We start from the raw sequence: 27,979 nt of genomic DNA, 5'->3' as shown, positions 1-27,979 counted from the left end.
CCACACACCTCCGGCACCCTGCTGAGGTCAAAGCCGAAACGGCAAACGGCCGTCTTCGCCGTCACGGCAGACATCGGTCCACCGTCTCCAGGTGGCCAGGTTCCCTGTCCGCCCTTAACGGACATTATGACACCGTCAAGTTCGACTCGGTCGGTTCTGGTCAAAAGCCAAAGAAACCCCTGCCCCGCTCTCTCGACCTCGCCCTCCTCTCCCTCATCCCATCCCCGCTCTCGTCCTCTTGGAAGCTCGTAACAGTCGGAATCTTCCGGAAGCTTCCATGGCCGAGAAGCGGCCGAGCTCCGATGCCCAGTCGGAGGAGAAGCGCGACGCTACTGGCGGCAGGCCGCCGTCGCCGCCTCCTATGGTGGAGAGCTCCCCACCGGCCAAACCAGGCGCCGATGCTTCTCCGGCCGAGAAGGAAGACGGCTCGGAGGCCGTGGAACCGCCGAATTCCACAGCCAGGGAGAATCCGGTGGCGGGGGAAGCCGACGGGCGGCCGTTCTCGCAGCTGCTGGCCGGGCCCATGGCGTCGCCGGTGGGGAGCCCCCGCGCGACGCCGATCCTCGCCGTGCCGGTCGACGCCATGCGGCTCCCGATGGTCGCGGTGCCTTGCTTCCTGGCTCCCGCTGCGCTGCTCGAGTCGCCAAGATTCTCGGTTGGTTTCCTTTCTTAATTTTATTCCGAGGGTTTTGCTTGTGCTTTCGGCTTTCTTTATTAGTTTAGTTGGATTCCGATCCCTTGGGTGTTGCTAATTCTTCGGAGATAATTGCTCGTATAGTTCTCAGTTGGTTTTTGTGCCCGTTAGTTGAAACTGGCGACTATTATGAGAAATAATTTCCATTCAAGAGAAGCATGAACTGGTATTCAGGTTGTCAATGCTGTGTCAGGTCAGGCGTTCTTGGAGATGTCACCTGGTTTGATATATTTGTACTTGGTGGAAACTAGACTGCTAGGAATTCCTTAGGGTTGACTGGATACTCAGGGGTGGGAAAAACAGTTTGAATTCTTTCTATGAAACTGAGCTAAGGATGGTAGATGGAGATAGCGAGAAATAGAGGGACCAAAGATCATATATTTGAAATCGAGTTATTATTTCCATAATTCCAAGTCCTTATAATGAGACTGATTTTGATCAGAAACTTCACCTATAACTAAATATGCACTGAGGGATCCTGTCATCCTACCATTCTCATCCATATGTAATAGCAGGTATCTTGTGGATATCTTAGTGAGGTATTTAAACTTCCCTTTAATTTAGAAGAAAGTCCTTTGGAGCACCCATTAAATATATATGAGAACGCGTGTTCTCTAATTTTGGTTTGGCAACAAAATATTCAATCACTTGTCATGTGTCGCACTAACTCTTCGTTTAGTACGAAGGATGGATTGGAGGAATGATGGATGAAAAAGAAAAGATAGATGAGAGAAAGGTTGGACGGAAGATCCATCCATCCTTCCATGTGTTTGGTGAAACATAGAAGGATGAATAGGAATGATTCTTTTCTCTATTTGATTTAAGAGGAATGAAAGGAAGGATGGAGAATAGTTGTATAACATTTTTATTAAATTATCCTTTGATAAAATTATTATTATCATCAATTCATAATACTTATTTATACTAAAGAAGTAGAGCAATGTATAAATTTATAATCTTTATAATTTATAATTATAAAAAATTATATAAATATTTAATTTTAATTTAATTAAATAGATAATTTTATAAATTAATTATACATAAATTTATTTATTTATATATATATTAATTATATAAATAACTAATTAATTTATAATTTAATTCAAATATAATTAATTTATATAAATAGTTAATCAAAAGTAGTAAATATAAATATAGAATAGAAGAAAATCTTAATTATATACTTATAATTATGAAAATTATGTATTAAAATCAAAATAATTGGTCATAAAATTTAATTGTGTAGAATTAATAGTATAGATAAAATAAATATATATAGATAAAATGAGTAAAAAAGTGAAGAAGTGTTATAGTTTTGTTAAAAAAAATAATGAGAGGTAATTTTGTTAATGCAAAAATCCATCACTCGCATGCTCCATCCATCCTTCCTTGTATACTCTTAATTTGGGAGGATGCAAATTGATGGGTTAGGATGGATGGGCAATTTGTTTTTTTTATTCATGTTTGCTAAAATTTTTTGAATTAAATCGTGGATGCGGGCCATCCATCTTTCCATCCCCATTCATTCTTCTTTTTTATGATCCCAACCAAACACAGGATAACTTCTGCAAGCAAGGAAGGCTGAACTGGTACCGGCCGGCATGCCGATAGTCGGCCGGTATGGTATGTTATGGTACCATACCATACCATACAGACAATTAAAAAAAAATTTTCACCCACCGATAAAAAAAAAAAAAAGAAACAGGGCCGAACTGACCCATAGCGAATCGGGCGGTTCCATCCAGTTCAACCCTGATTCGAAAAATAGGGCCGAACCAGACCATTTTCGTGCCGGTTTAGCTTGGTACCGCTTCGGCCCCGTTCAGCAAACCATGCCTGTAAGTTACACCAGTTTTATGATCCCAACCAAATACATGATAACTCCTGCAAGTTACACCAATTTCATGTGCCACTTAGTAGGAGAACTTTCGCATGTACAGAACAAGTGCATCCTATCATTATTCTAATTGTAATAAGCCAACCTAACCCATTTGTATTGAACTAGCTTTACATATTTACATATGATTCATTATAATTTGAGAAAATTATGCAACTTGCTGTCATTCGTATAACGTCCTACTGAACAATGCTGAGTTGGACCAAGGAAACTATGGGTGGGATAGTAACCTGGGTATGAACCTGAAAGAGCAGCTGGTAGGTAGGTTGCAAAAATGGAAATATGTAGGGACAATCTCCTAATTGATAGATTGTTTGCTTAGTTTACTTATTTTTGTATGCCCTAAAACTCACTTGGGTCTGTTACATCTATGACTTTCATGGTGGATTTCATTTCGCTGGTGACAATCTCTCTGTTTATTCTTGGCATGATCTGTGAGCTGTTGTATTTTACAAATTTTGGTATCTGTTTTGTTTGAAGTATTTGAGCATTCTAGTTATCTTAGGAGACAACTGTCACTTCTACAATATTTTCAGGAAGGGACTTTCATGATATTGTGGTTTGAGCACCCCTTCTTTTACCTAAATATAATAATGTGTATGGCTGTTATTTATACCAGTCACTGTTTTTCTAATTTAGGGGCAATTTGCAATGACCCATCAAGCAGCCTTGGCAACGGTCACAGCTCAAGCACAAATGCAGCTACAAGCAGCATATCCATCTTCTTCATCAGAATTAGTCTCAACTTCAGTTCCCCAGACCATGTTGTCTAACATTAGCCCTGTGTCATTTCAACAGAGACCTCCAACAGTCTGCCAGGACAGTGTTTGTATGCCAGAGACTGAACAGCTGCCTTCTTCTGACCAGAAACCTCAATCTTCGCATATTGTTGCAAAGACAGCTATCAGTGATGGGTACAACTGGAGGAAATATGGTCAGAAGCAGGTGAAGAGCAGTGAGAATTCCCGAAGCTATTACAAATGCACAAATACCAGTTGTTGTGCTAAGAAGAAGGTTGAACGTTGTCCTGATGGCCGGGTTGTTGAAATAATTTACAGAGGCCAACACAACCATGACCCTCCTCAGAAAACTAAATGCTCAAAAGAGAGAGGAACTCAGTCTGTTGTGCCTAATGGAGATAACGAAACCTTAGAACATCCAAGCAGTGAAATTAATGAATCTGATCCTTCAACATGTAAAACAGAACAGATTTCTGGCAATGAGACCCCTGAACGACAGTTATACTGTTCTAGTGATTGCGAAGGGGATGCTGGGATTAAGACTGCAGAAGATACTGGTGAGGAACCAGATCCAAAGCGCAGGCAAGTGGTTAAAATTTGGCATTTGTTTCTTACCGTCTTTTGCAACAAAATGTACTGAAGCTTTTCCTTTCTTTGGAGGCAGGCTTGTTGAAAGCATGATGCATATTTCAACACCGGTACTCAGAACAGTGAGGGAACCCAAAATTGTTGTGCAGAAAGCATGTGATGTAGGGCATGTAAGTGATGGCTATAGGTGGCGTAAGTATGGACAGAAAATTGTCAAGGGAAATCCCAATCCCAGGTATTTCTTTTTCTATACATCTCATACAGTGATCTGTATCGTGTTTACATCAGCATGGATTGTTATTTCATGGAGATGTACCCTTTACCTTAATAACCTAAACCTACTCAGATATATAATATTGTTGTGGCCATAGATACTGCATGGAAAGCTTGTTTTTAATTCAGATAAAGTTAAAACGGTTGTTTCTTCGCAAAATTCTTTCTTCCATTCAAATAGCTGCTCTCAACTATTTCAAAGATGCATTTGCAATTATAAAATATATTCTTCTTTTGTTATGGTGCATGAAGATGCTAGTGTCGAAAAAGTCAGTATGATACTAAAATTAATTGCTTCCTATCAGTGAGTGGATCTGATTTTATTATATAATATATTATCCTCATAATCATTTTGTGGTATGCTTGTGCTGCACCATTGGATATATTATATATAAGGCGGCATGGATGCAAGCAGGTTGGCTCCAAGTTTTTAGTAAATGGTGGGTTTTCACATCATAACATTTGTACGCACTGAACTTGACCAACTGACAGTTTGCTCCAGATTGGTCATTGGATGGTGTGATCTGGTCTTCTGTGGTAAACATTGTAGAATCTCAACTTTGGATAAGGTAACCTGAGTCCATTTTTGCTGGACCTTCACTTCACAAACCAGTTCATTATTGAATTACCTTTAGATTGGTTTCAATTCTCTCATCCACATGCACCAATTTTGGATGGTCTTATTATGAGATGATATCTCATATATTTTATGAATTGTCCAAAATAATATGGTCCTTGAGCTGTCGAGTTTCCATTGGTCGCATATTTGGATATATGCTAATTAAAATATTGGTCAGTGATGAATAACAATTATGAAGGAGAAGAGCTGTTAACTTTAGGATGTATTACAATGCACATAATCTCACATATTCAATGTCAAGTTGTAGACATGTGAGGAAAGATCACACCATCGTTGTCACCTGATGTTGATCAAATCCTCTCTTCATACTTGAATAAGTGATGCTTTTAAATTGTAGAGACTTGATAAAAGACTAGCTAGAAGCTTAGAAAGATATTGGCTTGTTGGTGGGATGAAGTCTTGGGGGCTTGAGTGGGGTTTGTTGATCATGAGATAGTGGTGTTCTAAACAGTAAGCAAGCAGGACATCTTCCTTGTTCTCTAAAGTTATTTATGCAAGCAAAGTGGATCTTTACAACTATTGATTCTTGTAATGATTGTTATAGCTAGAATTAGGGCTGGAACTGGGCTGGACCAGGTCAAGTTTCCATGCTCCCGGCTTGGCTCAAAAATATTTTGAGCTTTGGGCTAGGATTAGGCCCAAAAAAGTTTAGACTCCAACTTGAGCCCGAAATCTAACCAGACTCGAAGCCCAACCAAGCCTAGCTTGAATTGAGCCCACTATCCCATAACACCTAGATTAAGAATCGCTTAGGTAGCTAACCATGGATCCACAACTAAAGTCGCAGAGATGGTGAAGAGCCTTCATAGTTATTGAGTTGATGGCTAAAATAGAACTTGGAGGGTGCCACACGTCGTGGAGCCCTATCTACTAGGAGACTAAACACAGCTAACCAAAAGACAATGGTTTCTTTTTGAGACATAAAGAGAAGCCATGGGATATAAAGGGAGTAAAGTTTGTCCTCTCTTTCTCTCTCTCTAAGGACTTGTGTTTCAATTTGGCTCTTTGGTTTACAATGTTGTGCACCCAAGGTGAAAATAGATTCATTTATTGAATATTGACCTGTCATTAGACTCTCTCATGTCTAGAGAAACCATTGAATGCTGCTTTGTAATTGCATGAGCATAAAATTTGTAGCCAAGAATGTAAGTCTTCCTACAACTGGCCTTTTAGGCTTTATACTAGGCTCCATTCTTGTCCGACAGGTTAGCGCCAATCCAAGAGGTTGGCATCAGGTTGAAAGGCAGCCATAGTACTTCCCTAATTTCAAGGAATAATTTCTTGATCCTTCAAGCCCACATTGCATAATGGCCCAGACTTTGTTAGTTAAGGTCCTGATTCTTTCTTTCATCTTGGTAAAAGTCCCAGCTTGGAATTATATAGCTTGTACTGATATGGACTGGTTTCAAAAGACACCTTGGCTGACTAATGGTCCATTTGGGTGGGATTGCCTAGGTACCTGCCTTAACATATGGCATAATATTTATGTAGGGTGAGATTGATCTATACATTAGTATTAGATGTTGCCCAATTGATGGTTCTCATTAACCTTCTCCATTTTATTTAATAAGTGATCTTCATTTATTAACTTGTAAAATATATTTTCATTATCTCCTTTTGCTTACTATTTCTTTTAAACTTATTATGTCTGGGCCTCCCGGACCTCTGGGCACCACCTAGGTACCTGCATAGCACATCAGTGCAAGGTGGCCCCGTGCCTTCCTCTCTGCCATCTACAGTATTCCAAAACATTGGGACTGGCATCAGGATAATTTGGAATGCCAGCTTAGAGATTGCATAATGGATTTTATTTATGATATAATGAGAAAATATGTACATTCTAACCCTTTTTCCCATTTATTTTCCTTCTCTTTTTCTTCTACTTCCTACCTTAATTTATTCCTTGCATATTTTATCTAACAAAGTGAAACCAGACCTGCATCAATGGAACCAAAATCTTCTATTCTCATTTCTATCATTTCCCAAAAATAATTCACCCTAGTCCTCTACTTATGACTAATCTGGAGTTATTGAAGTGAATGTGGTTAAAGCATCCTCATTATTTTGGCTAGGTATATCCAAAGAAACCATATGTTTATATAGCTTGAGGAATTGAAGGGTACAAATAAGATTTTGTACTGTGAAGTCCTTATGTTCTTAGTTGAGATGCGAGATGGTAGCCAGTTTTTGGAGGATTTCGTTTACAATTATGGTCCCACTCTCATTATGGAATGATCTTGGAGGAAAAGTTTAGGTAACCATGCAGAAAAAATTGAAATAGTTTGCAAAGTAGAATTTCAAAGAAAAACTGGCTGTTTTTTGAAAGACTCAAATGTGGTGACGGCAATGGTGGATAACTATAAAGGAGGGACAAGTAATTAGAGATGAGGTACATTAAAGTGTTTGAGTGAAGCAACTTACAAGGCAGTTGACTCGGGTTGAGAATTTCTAAAGGGTTAAAATCTGAAAGTTGATAATTGATGACAATAACATGGCGGAAGCATCATGACTCACAGGAACAGACATAAGGGAGATTGTGTTCATTTCACTTCCAAGATTCATGGATTAATTTTAGCAAATCCAACCTCGCCTCTTTTACAGTCTGACCTCAAAGTTGTTTCATAGTTGAAGAAGGCCTTTTTTTTTTGGCTGCGGGGTGGTGGTGGGGTGAGATTTATTCATAGTTTTGTGAGGAGCAAGTAACTTGGAACCTAGAAGGGCTGTTATAATTTGTGGAGCATATTGTGGACCCATGAGATGGTGAGCGTCATGAATTTGATGTTGTCTGGACACATAATATTAATGTCACCTGTCAAAGTGACCATGAGAATCTGCATGGCAACTTTTGGAGTACCATACAAAGGGACAAACCAAGAATTCATAAATTATAGGTTTTTTGACATTTACCAGCTGCCACATATCTCAAGGACTAAAACAAGATCTTCAATGTAATGATAGGCTTGTCACGTTTGTTCATGGTGACAAGAAGTGTCACTAAAAGAATCTGAGCATGGTATTACAATATGTAGAGTCAAGAAATGCTATGTTGTGTCATGGAGTTCCAGCTCTCCACAGCATCCCACATTGTTCATCTATCCCAAATGTTTGACACAGTAAGGAACCCTGAAATCTGAAGTTTCCAGGTTAGACCGTGAAGGTGGGACCTGGAAAGTGTTATTCTAGGGTTGATTGATCAGTATGAGGCTTATGATATGTCAGAGATCTTTCATCTTCAATGTGATGGAAAGCATAGGCTTTTGTGAGCTGCAGAAGAAGTGCACTGACTTATGCATAGATTCCCCAACTTTCTTTTGTATTTGTAAATAGTTTTACTATGGGTCTTCTTAATTTGCTTATGGTATGGGCTGTACCAATTGACCCCATTGGCTCTGCATTCTTCTGGACGGTTGTTGAAATTTTGTACTAGAAAGGAAACTCCATGACGAAATCAGTTGACTTTGTCCCCCATTTTTGGTTAATCTAATGGTAGCTTGTGGAATATATCTGGCTGAGGATATGAAGAAAACCCTTAAATACTTGCTAAACCCTCAGGGATTATGTTTTTGATATATACAGAAACCTAAAAAGACTCTATTTTCACTGGTTAAACTATGGTTCCTTGTTTGTTGTAAGGGGTGTAATTGGGTCCATCCTAATTCCAATTACCTCTATAAGATTATGGTGCCAAGGAGAGCAGATGCATATTCATCATCAGTCTCACTACATAATCTGAAATCTGGATCAACTGATGATTATGTGGTTTGCTTGGTATTGAACATCATCAGTTCTCAGAACTAGCAGGAGAGATGGATTCAAGTCATTTGTTATTTTGTGAATGATACAAGCACCAGCAATTATGTTTTTCAAGTAATGATTGGCAACTAAAACTAAGTTGTTGATACAAGAAACAAGGAACATCACTAAGTGAACCCTGTTCTCATCTACATTTGAAATGGTTAGTGATATATTGTGGATGGCTTTTCAATCATGGCTGAGTTTGGCTTTGAAATGGTACTTTTTTATATATTGAGAACCTAAAAACGTTCATAGGTGGTGAAAAATTCAAATCAGTTCAGTGGCTAAGATGATGTGCAGCTGTTTGCCATGTCTCCTAGCTAAGGACTAGAGAATTTTTGGGATAAGATGATCAACTTTGGGAAACTCCAGATGATCTTAGAGTAGATGAACAGCAAAGTGGCTAGTAAGCAATAGAAGAAACTGATAAAAGAAGAGCATAGATATTATTGAAGTTTAAATGTACCTATTGTCGCATAAAGTTCACTATAAGCTGCCTTGAGTACTAAAATTTATAAGGAAAACTTGATGATAGTTATCAAAGTAATACAAATGCATATGGGAGACGGTGGTTGCCTTGAGTTTCATTTAGGAAAAGGTTGGTAAGACTATATAGGGCGATCAAGAGTTAAACAACTCTAAGATATGCCACACTCAAAGGTCATAGCTACCCAGATATGGAAAATGGACCAGACCTCAATAGAGATTGGGATGGTAGTGAGTACTTAGATGCTAGCCCAAATACTTACTAATTCTAGGCAAGATATGTAAGGAGAACTATAGTATTATGAAAATAAAGTGTGTTCAATTGTAAAATGTTGATAGCTTCGAGTACAGGAAGAAACTACAGAAGAGGAGACTCAATAAGATCTTCTCAAAACAGCAAGAGATAAGAAACCTCAAGGTGGCTGTGGTTCAAACACTTAAGAGGCCTAAAATGTCTTTAAAAGATTTAGATCTTTCCTTAAATGGAAAAATTGAAAATAAGAATGTTGCAGACAAATCCAACAAGATTTAAGAGACCATCAGTTACTAAAAAATTGCCTGGAGATAGGAGGCTTGAACAAGGAATCATGGTCCAGCAAAGACTGAACAAAGGTTTTTGGATCCAAAAAAAACAAAGATGGCAAATAGAAAAGCTAAATATGTCGAATAACAAGAAGCAAAAAAAAAATTTGGTGCGAAAGATGCTAGAACCAAACAGAACTATCCATATCAACTTGGTGAATCAGATTATTGCATTATAAAAATGATATCATATTTTAAGGAGACTCATGGCAGAATTGATGTAAAACTTTGTCCAAAGATGACAAATCAAAGAGTGAAGTGGCCAAAGAAGACCATAATGAGCACTTAGCAAAGCTAAAGACATGCAAATAGCACAAAGCAAACCAAAAGATCATGTAAAATGTGCTACGATACAAAGAAAGTTTTCTAGGCTTCTATTGCAAGTAAAATTTGAAAAGCAAAAGGAAAAAAACATGTCATTTCAGGTCTGAAGTAGTTTCTGGATGGATCAATAGTGCTTGCTAAAATTGGAAAGAAGCTTCAAGAGATTACTATGAATGAAAGTAGAGGTGTTAACAAATTGAAATAGCCATGGATCAGCTCCTCTAGTAGTGCAGAAGCAATAAGAATGACGAAAAGAGATACTTTACCAGCTTACGTTCTCAATTCTACCATATATAATCAATCCTACCACTTCAGGAACTTGTGGAATTCCACTCCTGCACCCATATTCTAAGCACTTCCTAAATCTCTTTAAGTGCTCTTCTTCCCTGTTCATATGCTTGAATCTGCTCTGGCACCTTCTCATGATTTAGGTAACCAAGTTCCCAGCACTATTACCAGTTGAAAAATAATCCGATCAATTTTTAGCTCTTGGAGGTTGTCTTTCCATTCAGTGGCTGTGTGTATTTGAAGACCTCTGTTGGTTGGTCAGTGACAAAGTCACTAGATACCTAATGGTGCTTGGATGAGGAAATCCTGTCACTACTGATGATTCAAGCACGTAGAGGATCATATGCTTGTTCACTTAATGGTGAAATATGGTCAGAGATATCTCGAATTCATATTATAGGGAATAAAATTTTGTGCAAATGTCATGATCCTATGCTCTAGTGCCAGGAAACTTGAGCAGGTAAATGAAAAGTACCATAAGGGTATTAATGCAGATATATACAGCTATAAGAGATCCACTCCTCATGATCAGAACAGCAATCAACTGTATATAATTCATGCACAAACTTGTACAACTCATGAAAGAAATGCATATGTAAACAAAACACGAACATGAGGGAGATGAAACTTCGCCCTCGGAAGTTCAGAGAAGAATCAAACCCAACCAACACAACATTTTCTGAGTGTCATCCTTGCAGAAGGGTGATGCTTGCCCGCATGTTTCCTGATGTCTATTATTGGCATGTAGACATGATGTAGTCAGGTCTGAATCACGTTTTAGATTTATTTATTTTTTAAAAGGATTTTTTGGCTTTTATTTTCAAGCAGTTTGCTGTTTTATTGGGTCTTAAATAGTTCAGGAGTCCTGTATTTAAAACTTTTAGAGAATGCTATGTATTTCTATTTTCTTATAACTTCCGTACTCAATTTTGGGGCTATTTTTGTAGCAGGCGTTTAGAGGCTCATTTTGAGCAGGATCGTTGTCTACAAGTCCTGTCTTGCATTTAGGTTCAGTTAGGCAAGATTTTAAGTCAGTAGGGTTGTTTTCATAGGTATATGTTTTTTTTCTCAATTTTTTCTCTCATTTCCTTTTGTTTTTTCTTATTTCTTTCTTAGGGTAAAAGTTGTTCTAGCATCTTGGCTCATTGAGGAGTCCTAAGAAGTCTTATCACATCTTTAAGACTTTAACTATTTAAAGGGGAGAGGGATAGGTGTGGAATCAGTTTTGTTAATAAAAATTGAATAGATGGAAATATTTTTGTTCTCCATTAAGTACTGTAACTCTTCTACCTTCTATTCTCTATATAAATTTGTCCATTAAATGCTTTTCTTCTCTATTATGTTCTCTTACTCCAATTTTTGCTTATTTGATTGCTCTCTATTGCTAATTTTGCCATCTTAAATACTAAAAATCAGATCAAATCAGATCTGAAAATTATTTCTGGAATTTAAATTAATTCTCACAGTCCAATCCTGCCAGGCTGCTGATACTATAGGCAGAGAAACCTGCTTGAGCAATTTAATTTATTTAATCTTGCCAAGTTTGTGAAAGTGCTAACTCCATATCCATTGCTAAGGTTGGAGGTAAATTTGTAATGTTGAGTCAAATCCAACATGCATTGAAACAAGCATTATGAGATGTTCCTTGAAGCAATGAGGAATGCGTTGCTAATTTTAATGAAACAGAACTCTAATTGCATATGATGCTTATGAGTTGGTTCATTGTGACATGATAGTTATCAGACACCAGTAAGTTTATCTCCATGTTCAGACATCAGATAAGCACGTCATGTTTGATCATAGAACTGTAAAATACCAGTGTTCCACTGAGGAAGAATGCTGTATCAGTTAGCTCATAATAGTAGGAATAAAGTACATTATCTCCTTATTTTTTACAAAATGTTCTAAATTTATTCGTCTGCCCAAGTTAAAAGTCCATGCTGTGTTAATGTTATTGGTCTTTAAAGATCATACTCGGTTACATCACATTCTTACAGATGGTAATCATGTTTCAAGATCATTTTGAGATGCTTAAATATGTGATATATCTATATAAAATTGGATAGGTAGCAGAAGCTATTAGACATTTAAACTAAAGTAGGTTGATGCTTTAATTTTTTTCCATCCTAGCTGGTGCGTCTGTCTTCTTTTATATGTTCTCCTGATCCCACCATGATATTTTTTTTTTCAGGAGCTACTATAGGTGCACACATAATGGATGTCCTGTTCGTAAACACGTTGAGAAGGCTTCTGATGATGCAAAAGCTATGATTATGACTTATGAGGGCAAACACAACCATGAGCCGCCAACCCCCCAAAATACCAGTGATTCACCCGGTGCTGCTCTTATCACCGCTGCAACGGCAGATACTGATGAACAACGGAATAAATCTGATTCATTATTAGATCAGAAACCCTCAAAAGAAATGCGACCAGATGTAGGTGGAGACTTGAGTGGTGAGAGGGCAATAGAACTTGGAGGTGAGAAGGCATTGGAATCCGCTCAAACTCTTCTAAGCATTGGTTTCAACTCGGCATCAGGGGAGGCCACGAGAACTAATTCCGAGAGTGTGAAACACCCGCTTTTTAGCGAAAATCCTGCAGCAGTACCAGTTCAAAACTCTTGATGCATGTTGCTGTTTATTTGCTGTTTTGTCAACTTATATTATTGTATTTGCTTCTGTATAATGGCGTCCCTGATCTAAGATCTAGACATTCCATTGTAGCATCATCAGTTCATAAAGAGTATGTTATGAATCACCGTTTCCACGCTTTGTAGAGATTTTCGCGCCTGCACAATCTTGGAAAAATTTATTTATGGCCCCAATTTTGCCTGATTTGCACTTACAGCCTGTCCTTCAGAAAATTTCAATCAGGTCTTTTAAGTTACTTAACCGATCTAATGGGATCCTTTCCTCTATCCGTCATCCAAAGCCATTGCAGTACCATTTCAAACGACGAAAGCACCTTCAATATTTACAGAGCTTCAGAAAGGACTTTTGAAAAAAAAAAAGGTAAATAAAACAGGAACGTTCAGTGTCATTTCATCAAACACGCGGTGACCTTGTAGTCACGCATTCGAGCTCTGAATTTAAAAAAGAAAAAAGACCAGAACATATGAAGATGATTTTTGCCATTGTTCATCCAATGAATTATTAGCTTATTAGCATGGTAATCTTTATGAAGATTTCCAAAAAGAACATTCCACACATTTGATGCATTATCAAACTAAAATGAGACTCATGAATTATTCTCTCAAACTACCATAATTACAGAGTATTGGGGTAGGGGCCCTCAAATTGTTGAACCTTTTTCTGATATATCTCAAATTGACTTTAATGGCTCAACTGGTACAGCATATGGTGAGTTCCAATCAGCATCAAAGATTTCCTGTAATTGTACTACAATGGCAGGATTATATGTCCCAAAGCTTACACCTGCTGTTGTGTGGAAGTAATCCCATACGAGATTACTGGTACCGATATGTGCCCGCGTGTCACTAACTGCATATTTTCCATGGTTGACCCGGGAATAACCAGGGTAGATATTTCTAGTAGCATGTCCGTCGCTTATGGCAGCTCCAGTCTTGTTATACCCAGGCACCATGTAATATTTGATGTTAACCTTACCACCACAGTGGTTATATTTGGAAGATGCACATAGAATGTCCGAATAGAGGAGGGACTTCAGATATTGATCAGTGTTTGGAATCAAATGTGCCCAATAGGCCACTAGAACATTGACTGTTGCATTCTTGGAGAAGACAACCTGTTTTGAGATGCTCTGTTAGCCTATAATCCAAATAAAATGAAAACATTGAAAATGCAAGCAGAACAATAACAGAAACATAATTGACAATGTAACCACGACAATTTTGTATGATGCAAATTAGGAAAGCATATCTCGTTCAGGGATCTCCTATGAAAGTGGAGAAAGCAAAGCCAAGATAGAAGGATACGAGCGAGCAAACCAGCACTTGTCATGTACAAGGCCTAGCCCGTAGTTGGATGATGCTGAGGTTTAAAAGACCGTCTACTCAAGTTTCTATCATCTTCTCTTCCATGTTGCTATAACATGAGATTTGTTCAAAATTACAAACCAGTGGTAGTCAGACAGCCAAACCAACATGGAGTTAAAAGCTATGTGTTCAGCATTACTGAAATCATTTTATGAGATGTTTATTCTGCATGACGGTATTGAATTTTCTAGTGATATTGATGCTAACATCTAGATTTTAACTAAAATGAACCAGAAATCAGTCCAAGGATTGCATCTTTGTGACAATTAAGGACACAAATTCCAAAATTGAAATCAATATGTAAGAAATGATTCCTAAAGCAACCAGGGCGGTTAAGTGCGATGAACAAAAGCATGAGCAAATAAAAAGCACATACCTCTGATATTGCAGATGAGAGAGAGGACCAGTAGATTGTTTGTTTCAGATACCGTGATTGCCCAAGCCAATCCATAGTACTAATTCTGACAGTTCCTCCGAACCGCACAGATTTAATTGTCTCCACCCATGCCTGTTCATCTGCTTGGAACATACCAAACAAAAGCTGCATGCCATGTCATATAAATTAACTCCAGAAAAGAAACCTCCATCATAGGATACTAGACTAAATAGTTCTTTTTGGTTTCTGTGGTATGTAAGAAATGAAGTTTTGAAATCATTGATGAGCATTTCAATGGACTATTTCTTAAGATTACAAAATGTTGCTGGTAAGGAACAAATTAAAAAACCTCCCCAGCTTCCAAACAAGGAATAAAAGAAAAGGAGAAGCAGTTTACTTATGGTTGTTGTTCCATTAGAATTACTGGCTTAAATTTTCAATATTTCATATCTGTAGCATTAGCAGACTAATCCAAAGTTAATATTCTTTCCATTCAAAAAAGAGCATGATGAACATAGTGGGATAATGATCTGAAGGTGATATGTGGTAAAATAGAAAGACAAATGTTATAAATGCAATCCAGTTTTAAAAGTTAAAGGAAGCACTATTTAATGATAACAACCATTTGAAATAATTTGGGTATCTGCAACATAACAACATGGCAACATAGATCCTCTCGAGAATTCTGCCATAATTTGTATCAAGGTTTGAGCACTTTCAGAACTTTTATTTCAAGTTATACCTGAAAAATAATGAAAGCAAAAAAATACAGAAGTAAAAGGAAAATAAGACAAGTCAACAAAGAATATTAATTTTCATTTTGTAGCATAATCTATTGTTTGGGACTTTTGAGCATATTAGGTATAGTTTTATGGTTTGAAAATTATTGTATAATCGTCGAAAGATATTTATAATACAGAAATGCAAAATTCTAAAAGCAATAAAAGAGAACAAAATTAAAATAAATCAAACAGTTTTATGCTTGATGAGAACCTTATACACCAAAAACATATGCAGTTACCCACTAATATCAAAGTAACAAACATTTCCTTACTTTTTGAAAATATATATTACTAATCTGCACATTTCCATTATTCTGTGATACTAGATGAAGCATACAGAAAGTTTTTCTTAATTTTTACAAATATGAAACATTATCACAACATTTACAAAATTTATCTCTTGCTATTCAACTCTAAATGTTACTAAATCAACTGCATACCCAGGAATCCAAGTTTAGTCTTGTGAACATCCTTTAAAAGGCTTAATAAGCACTCATGATCAAGTTTAATCCACAAAATCATGAAGTCAAAAATGAGAGTTGGGCTTATATTATTTTATTCCAGCTGAAATCAGTGAAACGAGTGACACTCATGTAACTCAAGTTATTTTAGGTGGCCAAAGAAGTTAAGGAGTAGAACCTACATAAAAAGGAATTAATTCGAAGGTAAATCATTTTTAGATATTTGATTAAGAGCAATGCAAGATATCACCATAGGAGTAGAGATGGAAAAAAGTTCTGTTTGACACAATTGATCCAACCAAAAGACAAAAGGTCCAGATAGTAGATACATTGGTAAAAATCGGATGCCGAATATAACTTTTGGTTCGACGTTAAAAGCAAGTCTTGGTTTGCAAATCTCGAGTCCGGATCATTAAGCTCAAAACTAGACCAAACCCAAACATAGACTTGGACCATTTTCTCCCTTAAATTCAAAACGCCGACTAACAACCATGAAGAATAAGATGAGACACATATTTTCTAGCTTCTCCCCTCTCCAAAACTGATAGATACTCCACCACCCTCTCCCATGTCCCTTTTCAGACTACCCATCAACCGTCCAATTGCATTTGCTCAATAGCTATGGCTAATTCATGCCTCTGATCATAAAATACTGTACCATCCTATACCGTCTAGTACGGGATGTACCGTACCATACCAATTTCATACCGGTATGCCATCTCGGAGTGTATCGACACTACCATACCGTACCGAACCGCGTATCGACATTACAGCAGGATTTTATCGGTATGAGATCCGGTACCGAGACGGCGAACTTTGCCTCCGACAATGGCTAACCACTTACCCACCCTCCTCAATGGCTAGCCATCAATCCCCACCTTCCACAATCGACAACTGCATCCTCCTTCCCCAAACAACAACTTTGAAAAGTTCAATAACCTTTGTTAAAAGAACCTGAACTAGACTGGACTTGATATAGCTAACACAAATCTGAATTTGAAATTGATTAGATTTTCAAATATCATTTTACAGCTTGCTTGATCTGACCATTGATCTTTGTCTCCTAACTGGTGTTGTGCATCCTTTCAGAAAACAAAGATGTAAATTTGTTCCATGCAATCTTCGAGCTAAGGTTCTTGATTAGACCAGTAACCAATCTAGCATTGATGACTATATTTCCAATATACACCAGACAGTGGACAGTTGATGTGGTAGTATGTAAAGTTGTAACCTATCTATTAGAAAATTTTTCTTAAAATTATCTAAAGTCCATATACCTTCACTGCAGAAAAGATTTGATATCCTTGTCCACATTGAGTTAACCGAAGTGTTAACCCTGGACCCAGTAAAGAGGGATCACCGATAGTTTAAAGGTCAATAGCAGGGAATACATCACAAAAGTAGGTCCAATGGGACCTTGGGCATAGATGCACCAAGGGAGTGTGCTCGAAGATGATAACTATACATGAGAAGGATTAGTGGCATTGTTTTATCAGGATGCAAAAAATAAATTTGATAATTCATCCGGTCACTTATTTTGCTTATGACTTTATAATACTCAAAAATCATAACCTGAAAACACATTATTAACAAATAAACACATTATTCAAGGTTACCTCTGGTGGGGCAAATGAAAGATAGCTTGAGTGAAGCAGCATACTGGATGTATTGAACCAAGGAGTCTCAAATGGAATCTGAAACATGTAAGGGTCGGATAATACTGGATAACCATCTACATGTGGTACCTCAATCGAAGGAGGAAGTGGTGACCTGCTCAAAAAATGAAAATACAAGTCATTGACAGTAAAGATGACCCTGAAGACTTTCTCTTGTATTTTTTATTACTCAAGCAGAATCAAAACCAACGCCAGGGAAATCCTGGAGGAGTTGAGGATCTATCATCCCATACAATTATGTTTACACATTCACAAATGATGGAGAATATTCCACAACATATAGTATCTCAATCAAGGTTCATTGAACCGCCCCGAACCAGGCAGTTTCGGACATGCCGAACCATACCGGTAGCCTACCGATGCAGTTCAGACGTTCATTTCAGAATGCCAATGAAAACAGAGGGAGGGAGAAGGAAAAAGAGGAAGAAAGCATGGAGGGAAGGAGAGGAAAGGACCAGCGGTGGTCCGCCGAGGCTACCAAAGGGCTGCCCAAGTCCAAATTGGGACATAGTTATAACTATCCAAACCAAAACCCTAATTCAAATAAATTCGAAAAACAAGTGGTGGTTAAGATATAACCTTGGGCTGAAAATACATATAGTAGTATCTCTGTTAGGGTTCCAAATTAATCCAAGTTAAAATTAATATTTTAAATATTTTATTACTCAAATATTATTTTTTATTTTTAAAATATTTTAAAATAAATATATAAAATTATTATTTTTGTATAGATAATGTGGAAGAATTTTCTGAAGTAGTTCATCCATTTTTTATATTATAATATAATTTATCTTATTTTTTAAATATCTAACAACTTAGATCATTACTAATTCAATTGAAAATCATTAAAAATAAGGTGATGCGCATTAGCAATAGGTCCATATTTTCTAGGACAATGTCCATGGGGTGTCTACAAGATCTTAATGCAAGAGTGGGCATAATATCTGGTTTAGAGTCAAGTCCAAGGCCTTACAGGATCATGATGTCTACGAGCGACATTGATATTCCATGAGTGACTAGATATCAGTATGCATTTTGTAATTCAAATCAATTATATATATATATATATATATATATATATATATATATATTCAGGCTCAAAAATATGCATCATTTATTTTAAAATATTATTAATCTGTGTTTAATTATTATAATACATCCATTAAGCAATCATACCATCTCCGGGCACCAATAAGAAATAAAATAATAATACTAAGTGACACTTAAAGTATGGTAAAAGTACCTGACTAGTACAACCCCTAGTATCGAGATGGTGTACATTGGTTCCTAGCATATAAGCATCGTAAGAGTTTCTTTGGAAGGTCATCTTGGATCTCAGATCACTAGTGCCAAACTTTCATGAATCCTCATATGGAGGTGGTATGTTCTTTTCAGGAGCAAAGAACCAAAATATATGGTTAGACAATTTTGCGGACCACCTTCACCATGACAAATCTTGACACACTTGTTGCCTTTCAAGAGAGATAAATGGTATTTAGTTTTCACTTTGTCAAGGAGCAATCTATAAAAAGGAGTAATCTATAGACTAGTCGCATTATTTATATTTCATCCATTTAACATTCACCATGCAGCAAATGACATAATTGTTATCAACATTGACATCCATAATAATTTTCTCATGGGTTTGTTCAGCGAACTGGTAACTGTAATCATAGGTGATATTATTTCATATTAACAGCCATGCTCCTTGAAAAACGAAAAAAAGAAGTTAACAAAGAAATATTATATTGGCAATAAATGATACTAAAGAGGAGTCAGCCACAAAGAGTCTTATTGAACGATACTAAGAAATCACTTCTAACCTTTGTACCCTCACCTAGGACACCATGAATACCTTTTTCATAGATGACAATTTTCGATTACTAGAGAACAACTACTGACTTACAAGGTAAATGTGGTCAGAGATCAATTCACATGTACTACATCAAAAAACATAATAGCATGATAACTCAGATAAAATCATGAAGATATGACCAAGGGTAATGGCATAATCACAGTATTACAGACTTGCAGTAATTTGATGTTCTGGCAATAAAAAATGTAATCAAGAAGAAATTAGAATAGGATTAATGACAAGTACTTGATTGCACTTATCTAATGTACCTGCATCTCTTTTTGTAATGGATGAAATGTGACCAACAAGGCACTTTCCTAGAAGCTTGCCACTGTTCATCCCAAATTAATCTTGTGTAAGCAGCCGAATTCAGTGATGAAAGTCTCCACAGGTTGTTAAAATAGATTTCCAAACTTTTGGCTATATCAGGGCAACCAACAAGATAGACCCCAACCTCTTTTACCTGGAGAATAATTTGGGAATCAGAGAGCTAGCATATTATACAATAATTTTATATTTGAGAGGACGGAATTCCACGCTCTGTAGGCTTCACTTTGGAAATTAGATAAAGCTAAATTCTAAATGGGGAGTACATACAAGTCAAACATGTCAATCAATATACTGTTGATTTGTGATCCAAAAGGAGTACCTAAAACTACAGTTACAAGTGACATTTTCGCGGAAAAATGTCATTTCAGGCAATTAAACATTCTCTGAAAACCTGTCATCTACGTAATTGGAGTGAATATACTCCATGAACCATATGATAAAAGCAATGAAAAACTGAGAGCTCTGGATGAATGAAATCAGTTTTGTAGTGCATGAATATAACGAGATACCTGGGTAAGGGATTTCCAGTCATTATTGGCTGAACCAATATAGATATCTTTACCATCAGATATCCAAACTTTTGCATGGACAATGCCAGATTCCCACCAATCGCTAAGCAGTAAGGTCACGTTCTGCACGTTTGGTCTTCCGGAAGCAAGATCAGATGACTCTTGAACATAGTCAGGATAGACTCCAGAGTGCTGCAAAATCCTAAAACATGAAACCACAGTAACCCATAAATAAATGGACTCTTTTTAAGTTATTCAGGTTGCATGAATCATTTGTAGAATTTTTAAGCTCCTACTTTAGCTAAACGAATGTGAAGGGAGAAAAATGAATTCTTGAATTCATCATATGCCTCTTCTTGTTAACCAACATTCACATGTTAGGAACCAAAACGAACCTATACGTAGACCTGCATTTTAGGCCTGACTGGCATGACCCAACGCACTCAGCCCAGACTTGGATAGGCTTGCACAAACATTTCAGGCCCAATAGGCCAATTTGGGCCCTAGTAATCAAAAAAATAGCCCAGCCCAACTTGACTCAACATGATAATATAATATGATTTATATAATAATAAATTGGTATCTAATATCCCATTCATTAAACTTTCCCCTTTACTAATGAGAGAAAAGCTCCTCCTTCTCCCCTTCAACCAGAGTTTCTCTCGGGTGATAGCAATGCATTGGGGACTACCATTATTCACAGCCATGCAAGTCCATTCCAGCTCTTCCACTCTCCTTTCTCTTCCTCTCTCACCCCCTCCCTCCTTTCTCCTCTCTTCGACATTGTGGGCTCCTTCACCATCACCACCTCACAGCTTTCCATCACCACAGCTGCAATCTCACCACTACTCCCCCTCTCCCCATGCTCATTTCTTCCTCCCTCCATCAACATCACCACCATACCTTACTACCATTACCAACTCAAGACCCATATTCTCTTCTTTACATCCCTCTGCTTTGTGACATGCAAGATTGCTGGGGAAAGCCTACAGTTCGGGATTTTGTCAAGTCAGGCTAGACTGGGCTTACATGGAAGGGTTTACCATCATACTGAGTTCAGACTATGAAAGTGAGGCTTGAGTTCGAGCCAGGCCCTACTCAAGCTAGTGGTGAATCCAGAAATTTTATTTTGTAAGGTCAATATAATAAAAGAAGCGGAGGAGCTATAAAAAAGAAAGAAGAAAAAATAATAAAATATTTTTTTAAAAAATAATAAAATATATAAAAAAATAATATGTAATATTTTAAATATCCTTTATAATAAAATATTATAAAAAAGCATCGTAGCAAAATCCTAAATATTATTAAATGTTAAAATTATAATAGCTAATTAAAAATTATTCTGATCATATATATTTGATATAAGTGAAAAAAAAGAGAAAATAAAAAAAACTAAAACAATATTATAAAAAAAGAAACTAAAAGAGACATACCTAATTTAGATTAAGAAGAGAGACAAGCAGAACATATGATTATCTATTGCATTTGGATTGATTAAGGTATAAAAAATAAATTGATATGAGATTTAAATATAAGGGATGGATAGATCGGAACCATGAGGTTGGGATGAGGCACTAAAAGGTAAATAGAGAAGTAATGAATAAAAAAAGAGAAAGAATGAGAGAGATGAAGAGAGAGGTCAAAGTGGTGTGAGAGAGGGAGAGATGGGTGGGATATATGAGTCATTGAAGAAAGAGAATATAGATCATAATTACTTTTTTCATCTTTTGATGTAGTCCTTTTAGGATATAAAAAATAAATTAATGTGGGATTTAAATATAAGAGGTGGACGGATGGAATTGGAGTGGAGTATTAAAAGATAAATAAAGAAGTAATTAATAAAGAAAAAGACAGAAGGAGAAACAAAGAGAGAGAGAGGGAGAGAGGTCAAATTGGTATGAGAAAGGGAGAGAGAAAGAGAGAGGTAGGACATGTGAGTTATTGAAGAGAGAGAATGTAGGTCATAATTACTTTTTGATGTGGTCTTTTTTATCCTTTACTTTTTTAAAATTTTACGTGAGATATGGAGTCAATTCATTAAATTAGTGGGACCAATTTTAGCTTTTCCTACTAATATAGATATATGCCTAATGTTGTGAGGTCAATTGTGACCTTTTCCACGGGTCAATATGGCTTTCCTACAAGTATATACACATGGGGTCAACTTTTTTTTGTAGGGTCAATTGATCCCACATTTTCTCAAATGAATCCACCATTGTATTATATACACACAGGGCCAACTTTTTTTTGTGGGGTCAATTGACCCCATATTTTCTCAAATGGATCCACCACTGGCTCAAGCTGATGCACATGGTCTTGACAAGTAGCATTTTCCAGCCTAGGAAATGCCCAGGCCCATATATATGATAGAGGGACCCAAAAGAATAGTAAAAAGTAGCAATTATCTAGAAATGAAGAAGGGTTCAGTGGTTTAGAAAGCCAAAACTAAAAACACATCATATCCAACACATATGAAGAATCTTTTGGACACCTAATGCCTAGGATTGGACATCAACAAGAATCCAATCCAACACATCTTTTTCTCAGTTGACTTTATATTTATTTTATATTCTCCAAATCTCCCAATATATATATGAGAGAAATGAGAGCTGACTTCTTCATATTAACAATGAATAGAATACAATTTCACTACACAAGAAATGGCATAAAATTATGACCAGCCTATGAAATGTATAAACTATTTTATTCCTTCCAAATATCATGAGAATTTTGCATTAACGAGAAAATAATTAAGCTAAGCATTCATCGCATTTCTACATAATCAACAAGTTCTGCCAACCACCATTCCTTTCCAGGAATTGTTACATGTATGCATTTCAAACAAGAAATCAAGCTAGAGAATTCATTAATTTAAGAGTCCTTAGGATCATAAGTAACACTATAGTAATTATGTCCCATTTGTGAGAAAGATGTGAAAATAGCTGCAAAGAAGTTACCTCTGTTGGAATTTTGGCACCTCGAATTCGATCCATAGGAGAAAAACCTAAGACGGAGGAGCCTAGAATGCAGCGCACGATGACATGGAGGCCCGGAGATGCAGCAGGCCCACAGCAGGGCGCGGTCCGCAAGCACGTGCAGGTCCGCGGGATGTGCGGCCCAGTGTGGGCGTGTAGGCGCTCGCGGCCTAGCGCGAGCACATGGGCGCGCGGCCCAGGCGGGCGCACGGCCCAGTACGGGCACTCCTCTACCTCTCAGGTGCTCACTGCCGACTCCAGCTGACTCCTCTTTGTTCCACAGGGTGCTTACTGCCTCTCAGCCCGTCTGCCCCTCTTAAAGGGCCCAAAATCCACTCCAGATCAGAATTGGGCTTTCAACAAGATTCAACAACCTCTTGCCTTCAACCTTTAGACCTTAACACATCCTGTCCTCTGAATTAGAAACAAAATGGACGATTTGATGCAACAGTGTACCAATGCACATTCCTTAGCTTGATCTCAAAGGTTCCCACAAAAAGCCACACACAACAACAGCTAAATTCCATTCTTTCTTTTTCTTCACTATATCGCATAATTATTACTTTTCTTCACAATCTTTTACTCCCAAAGGGTGACCCTATAGCATGGTCATTTCTTTACACAAGTAGGGTTCCAGTTCACATCCTCCAGTTATTAAGAAACCCTCCAGTCCTCCACTCTGACCACCATACACTAACAACAAAATACATTCCTTCATTCTACCATAAAGTCCTTCAGTTTTCCTTCTGACATACAGGGTTTCCCAAATAGGACCTAGAAATAAATAGAATATAAAAACATCTTTGTCAAAATGGCAAACTTTCCCTTTGGAAAAGTAATCCCTCATCATACTGAGTTTTGATCCCAGGTTCTTAACCTGCCATCAACACCACCCACCCAGCCCTTTTTTTGCAGTTTCTCTACAAGAAAGTAATAAGAATACTACCAAGACAACAATCCTATGGAATTTCATCAATTAAAAATTTCAGCAGATGTGTCAACATTTCTTTTGGTGGCGCTCCAGAATCTTAGATACTTTTAAAACATGCAGTTCCATTGCAAAATAAAACGCCCAAGGCATGGTTGATGGTCCATAAAAAAAAAAAAAAGGAAAAGAAAGAAAAACTGGAAGATGAAGCAGAGTATTGCCTGATATTAACCATCCGATCAGCAGCATTCTCCAATGACTTGTAGACGTCGCGCCCTTCATTGGCTCCGAACCTCTCCATGTCGGATTTGGAGTAGCCGTAGTCTCCGGACTCCGGGTTCCCCGGCTGCGCCAGAAGTTGCCAGTACTGGGCGATCAGGTCCAGCCGCCTGGTCGCGTTCCCCGCCAGCCACCGCAGCACCTCCCCTGCCCGGCCCCCATCACATCAAACCCTCAATCAACACATTACTTTTCTAAATTTTTCACCCAATTTTTTAGGAGGTCTCGAGAATGGATGTGTGGAGAGAGAAAGAGAGAGTACCGGTGGAGAGGACGCCGGGGACGCGACGGAGGAGGGGCATGTCGGTGGGGATGGACTGGACGAGCCATACCTTGCAAGAGGGAGGAGAGGAGGCGACCAGGTATATGGCGGGTGCCCACACCACCAGGAAGAAGAATAAAGACTTCATCGCTTCCCTCCTCCTCTCTCTCTCTCTATCAAAATATGTCCTTACTTGGAGGGAAGTATATGCCTTTTGTGGAATTCGGACCCGAGAATGCTCTTCCGAAGGTAACGTCGGGGCCTGCTATAGTCACCATTGGGGGTTTAAGAAGCAAAGATTCGTTGTCCGATTCTTTCACAGTCGTCGCCGTCGTGGTGGTAGCTGTCGCCCAGCTATCGTTTCCGTCTTCTTGCTTAATTTTCCCCGTTCGGACGCCAAAGTCTCGCGCCGTTTGGACGCGTTGCGCCATGTCCGTCGGGACCACCGGTGATCAGACCACAATCCCTTGTTTAAAATAGACATTAGAGTGTTTAGGCATTGCAGAACGGATTTGGAGAGCTAATCGCACCATTTTTTTGAGGATGACCTGGTTGGATGAATCCAAACATCGAACAGGGGGTTCGTTGTACACCCGTATTTAGGAGGCTCGTTATTCTGATTTATTATAAAAATATGAATTTAATTAGTATCTGAATGAATGGTTAAAAAGCTTATGATTATTTATGATCATATTATTATTTTAGATCATATTATCTTAGTCACGTGATGCAGTAGATATCGATATAAACCTAACTTAGTTAATAGACGTTATGATAGATGGATCCATTAGTATTACTAACTAGACTAGATCCTCACTCTATTCTTATATATATTCGCCTATAGAGAAATCATAAGATATTAAGATCTCTATATTTCTAGGATAGATCTATCCCATTGAAAAGATAGATATAAAGTAGAGATGGAGAAGAAGATCCATCCTGTCACTATTGATTTCTTTTTCTGTAAGACATTCGACAATAATCATCAATGACTGCTTAGGGATTTTAAGGTATGATTGATTGATTAAATTTTATTTTGATTTTTTAGATGATTTTTGTATTCCAATCTTCTGTATGAGATCTATAAAAAAATTTTCAACAATTGCTATCAGAGCCTAAATTTTTTTTCTAGAATGTTAGGATCAAAATAAGAAATACAAAAAAAGATAAATAAATTAAGAAGAAGAGGAAGGGATCTCCTGTGGTCGTCCCCTCTTCTATCCTTCTTTGCGCCAGCATGATGGGACTATGGTTCGGTGGTGATTGGGATAAACCTACGGGGAGTGGTCGGCGATCCTTATCCAGATCTAAAGATCCAAATAAAAAATAAAGAAAGAAAGAGGAACCACCGGATCTCTTATTACTTGGGATTTTTCTCTTAATTGTCGGATGGGAGACAACCATGATCCGCCCATTGGCCTTTTTCCGATAGCCGACGGTCAGATTTTGAGGTGAAAGAGGCATCGGTTTGGCCCTCTTTTCCACCAATCGTGAGGAAGAAGAAGGATCTTAATGGGTTTCGAGTTTCAACCCAAAATTCAAAACCAATTTGCTAATTTAGATTTTTATGAAAATTTGCAATTTAATCCCTATAGAATATAAAATTTAATTTCAATACTCAAAAAATTACATTTTGGTCCCTATGATGAACTATCCCTATATTATTGTTTAGTTCTTGAAAAAGTTTGTTTCTGATAATAGTCCTCAAAAAAATAACTTTTAGTCCTTGAGATGAAAATTTCTTATATATTAAGATGTTTCTATTATAGTTTAGTCCCTGTTCTTAAGTTTATTACATAACATTGATCTAAAAGTTACCTTATGATCCTTACAATACAATGTAATTGCATAAAGAGCCTTAAATATGCTATCATAAATTTAATACTCTCAAATTTGGTTTGAAAAATGATAAAATTTTTGTGTTGATCTATGATTTAGAAGGTTGTAGATTTCAATGGATAATGATCATCAAAGTGGCTCATTTGTTGAGATTTATAGGATCCCTCTATCTGATATTTCATGAGATTAAATATATTAAGTTTTATTAACTGCTTACTATTGGTGTATTAAGTAAAATAAATGGATTTATCAGCATACTAGTTGATCCCTGATTTGAAGATGTGGATTTCATTGGATAGTAATCACCAAAATGGCCCATTCATAGATATTTGCAAGATTCTTTGGTATGATATTTTAAAAGGATTAAGAAATCTTGTAAAATTATTGTCTACAATCATCTCTCCAAAGAAAGCTTATTGTGTGTTATAATTTTGAAGTGGAATATTTTATGACTAGTAAGTGTACATGGTCTAAAAATTCATTCTATCAAAATAGATGGACCTCTGAAAATTGATATCATCTTGCTAAGTTGATTTCGCTGGATACTGAAAAAATACCTTATGTGGGTCACTTTCTTCTCATATGAAGTTTGTAGCATTGTATCAAAAGCTCTGATTGAAATAATATTAATAAAAGTTTTCAATCATATATATTATCCATATTTGTCCATTGATTGATTGCATAAAGATTGTTTAGTAGTTAGCGTCTTTGTATTGAATAACATTACATATTGGAGAGAGACACCTTATATGGGCCACTTTTTTTTCAAAAAAAGTTTATGGTATTGCACCAAGGACTCTTATTATAATGATACTTATAAAGATTCTTAAGCATATATATTGCTCATATTTATCTATTGATTAACTGCATAAAGATTGTTTAGCAGTTAGTACTCTACATTGAGTAACATTAATGCTCCCATTAAGACTCTGACTGAAATAAACTATAAAATATGAAATTATGAAATTAAGCTAGCACTATGTTTGATGAAATTTGCATGTTGTATTAAGTGATGATCCTTCATTTCAAGTCATTAGTAAGAGTACTACAGAATATAGACTGTCCGCAAAAGATGATAGAGAGTGAATCATTTTAGCTAGAGAATCATGAAGAAATCCTTTTTTGATACCATTCTATATGTTATACTTAAGAATGGTGATTATAAATGATTCTTTAACCTCATTCGTAAGAGATATGTAGAATTTGATAAGACAGAGGCTAGATAGCTAATGGATAAATTAACTAAGTATGATGGCATGATGGTGTTAGGACTTTCATTATGTAACTAGAGAGTATTGCACGTAAGCTTAATATTTTGAAATTCCTATACCTAATGCTTTTTTTTTTTGTCATTAAGCTCTTAGTTCTCTCCCTGTGTAATA

General features: G+C 37.1%; 2 protein-coding genes across 2 annotated transcripts; one reads left to right on the top strand and one right to left on the bottom strand.

Annotated features, from left to right (window-relative positions):
• Positions 1 to 174: 174 nt before the first annotated feature.
• Positions 175 to 13,087, top strand: LOC105033674 (probable WRKY transcription factor 32). The gene is made up of 4 exons (XM_073262042.1): positions 175 to 655; positions 3,231 to 3,913; positions 3,996 to 4,154; positions 12,499 to 13,087. The coding sequence occupies exons 1-4, from the start codon at positions 278 to 280 to the stop codon at positions 12,932 to 12,934; spliced, it is 1,656 nt and encodes a 551-aa protein (XP_073118143.1). The 5' UTR covers positions 175 to 277; the 3' UTR covers positions 12,935 to 13,087.
• A 336-nt stretch (positions 13,088 to 13,423) lies between these two features.
• On the bottom strand, positions 13,424 to 25,272 carry LOC105033675 (uncharacterized). Its single transcript, XM_010908568.4, has 7 exons — positions 24,759 to 25,272; positions 24,439 to 24,643; positions 20,315 to 20,516; positions 19,745 to 19,938; positions 17,561 to 17,714; positions 14,702 to 14,866; positions 13,424 to 14,075 (listed from the first exon to the last, which is right to left on the bottom strand). The coding sequence occupies exons 1-7, from the start codon at positions 24,904 to 24,906 to the stop codon at positions 13,632 to 13,634; spliced, it is 1,512 nt and encodes a 503-aa protein (XP_010906870.1). The 5' UTR covers positions 24,907 to 25,272; the 3' UTR covers positions 13,424 to 13,631.
• Between the last annotated feature and the right edge of the window lie 2,707 nt (positions 25,273 to 27,979).

The sequence above is a fragment of the Elaeis guineensis genome, chromosome 8 (genome assembly GCF_000442705.2).
Source record: "Elaeis guineensis isolate ETL-2024a chromosome 8, EG11, whole genome shotgun sequence".
Taxonomy (NCBI): Eukaryota; Viridiplantae; Streptophyta; class Magnoliopsida; order Arecales; family Arecaceae; genus Elaeis; species Elaeis guineensis.
This window is presented reverse-complemented; position numbering and strand designations above follow the sequence as displayed.

Excerpts from the sequence above, each read along its gene's own strand:
- LOC105033675 (XM_010908568.4), bottom strand. The coding sequence starts at position 24,906 with ATGAAGTCTTTATTCTTCTTCCTGGTGGTGTGGGCACCCGCCATATAC. Across the intron at positions 20,517-24,438 it reads GATCGGATGGTTAATATCAG|GATTTTGCAGCACTCTGGAG; the intron begins GCAATACTCTGC and ends TTCATGTTTTAG. Across the intron at positions 14,076-14,701 it reads TCTCATCTGCAATATCAGAG|GTTGTCTTCTCCAAGAATGC; the intron begins GTATGTGCTTTT and ends ATCTCAAAACAG.
- LOC105033674 (XM_073262042.1), top strand. The coding sequence starts at position 278 with ATGGCCGAGAAGCGGCCGAGCTCCGATGCCCAGTCGGAGGAGAAGCGC. Across the intron at positions 3,914-3,995 it reads GAACCAGATCCAAAGCGCAG|GCTTGTTGAAAGCATGATGC; the intron begins GCAAGTGGTTAA and ends CTTTGGAGGCAG. Across the intron at positions 4,155-12,498 it reads AAGGGAAATCCCAATCCCAG|GAGCTACTATAGGTGCACAC; the intron begins GTATTTCTTTTT and ends TTTTTTTTTCAG.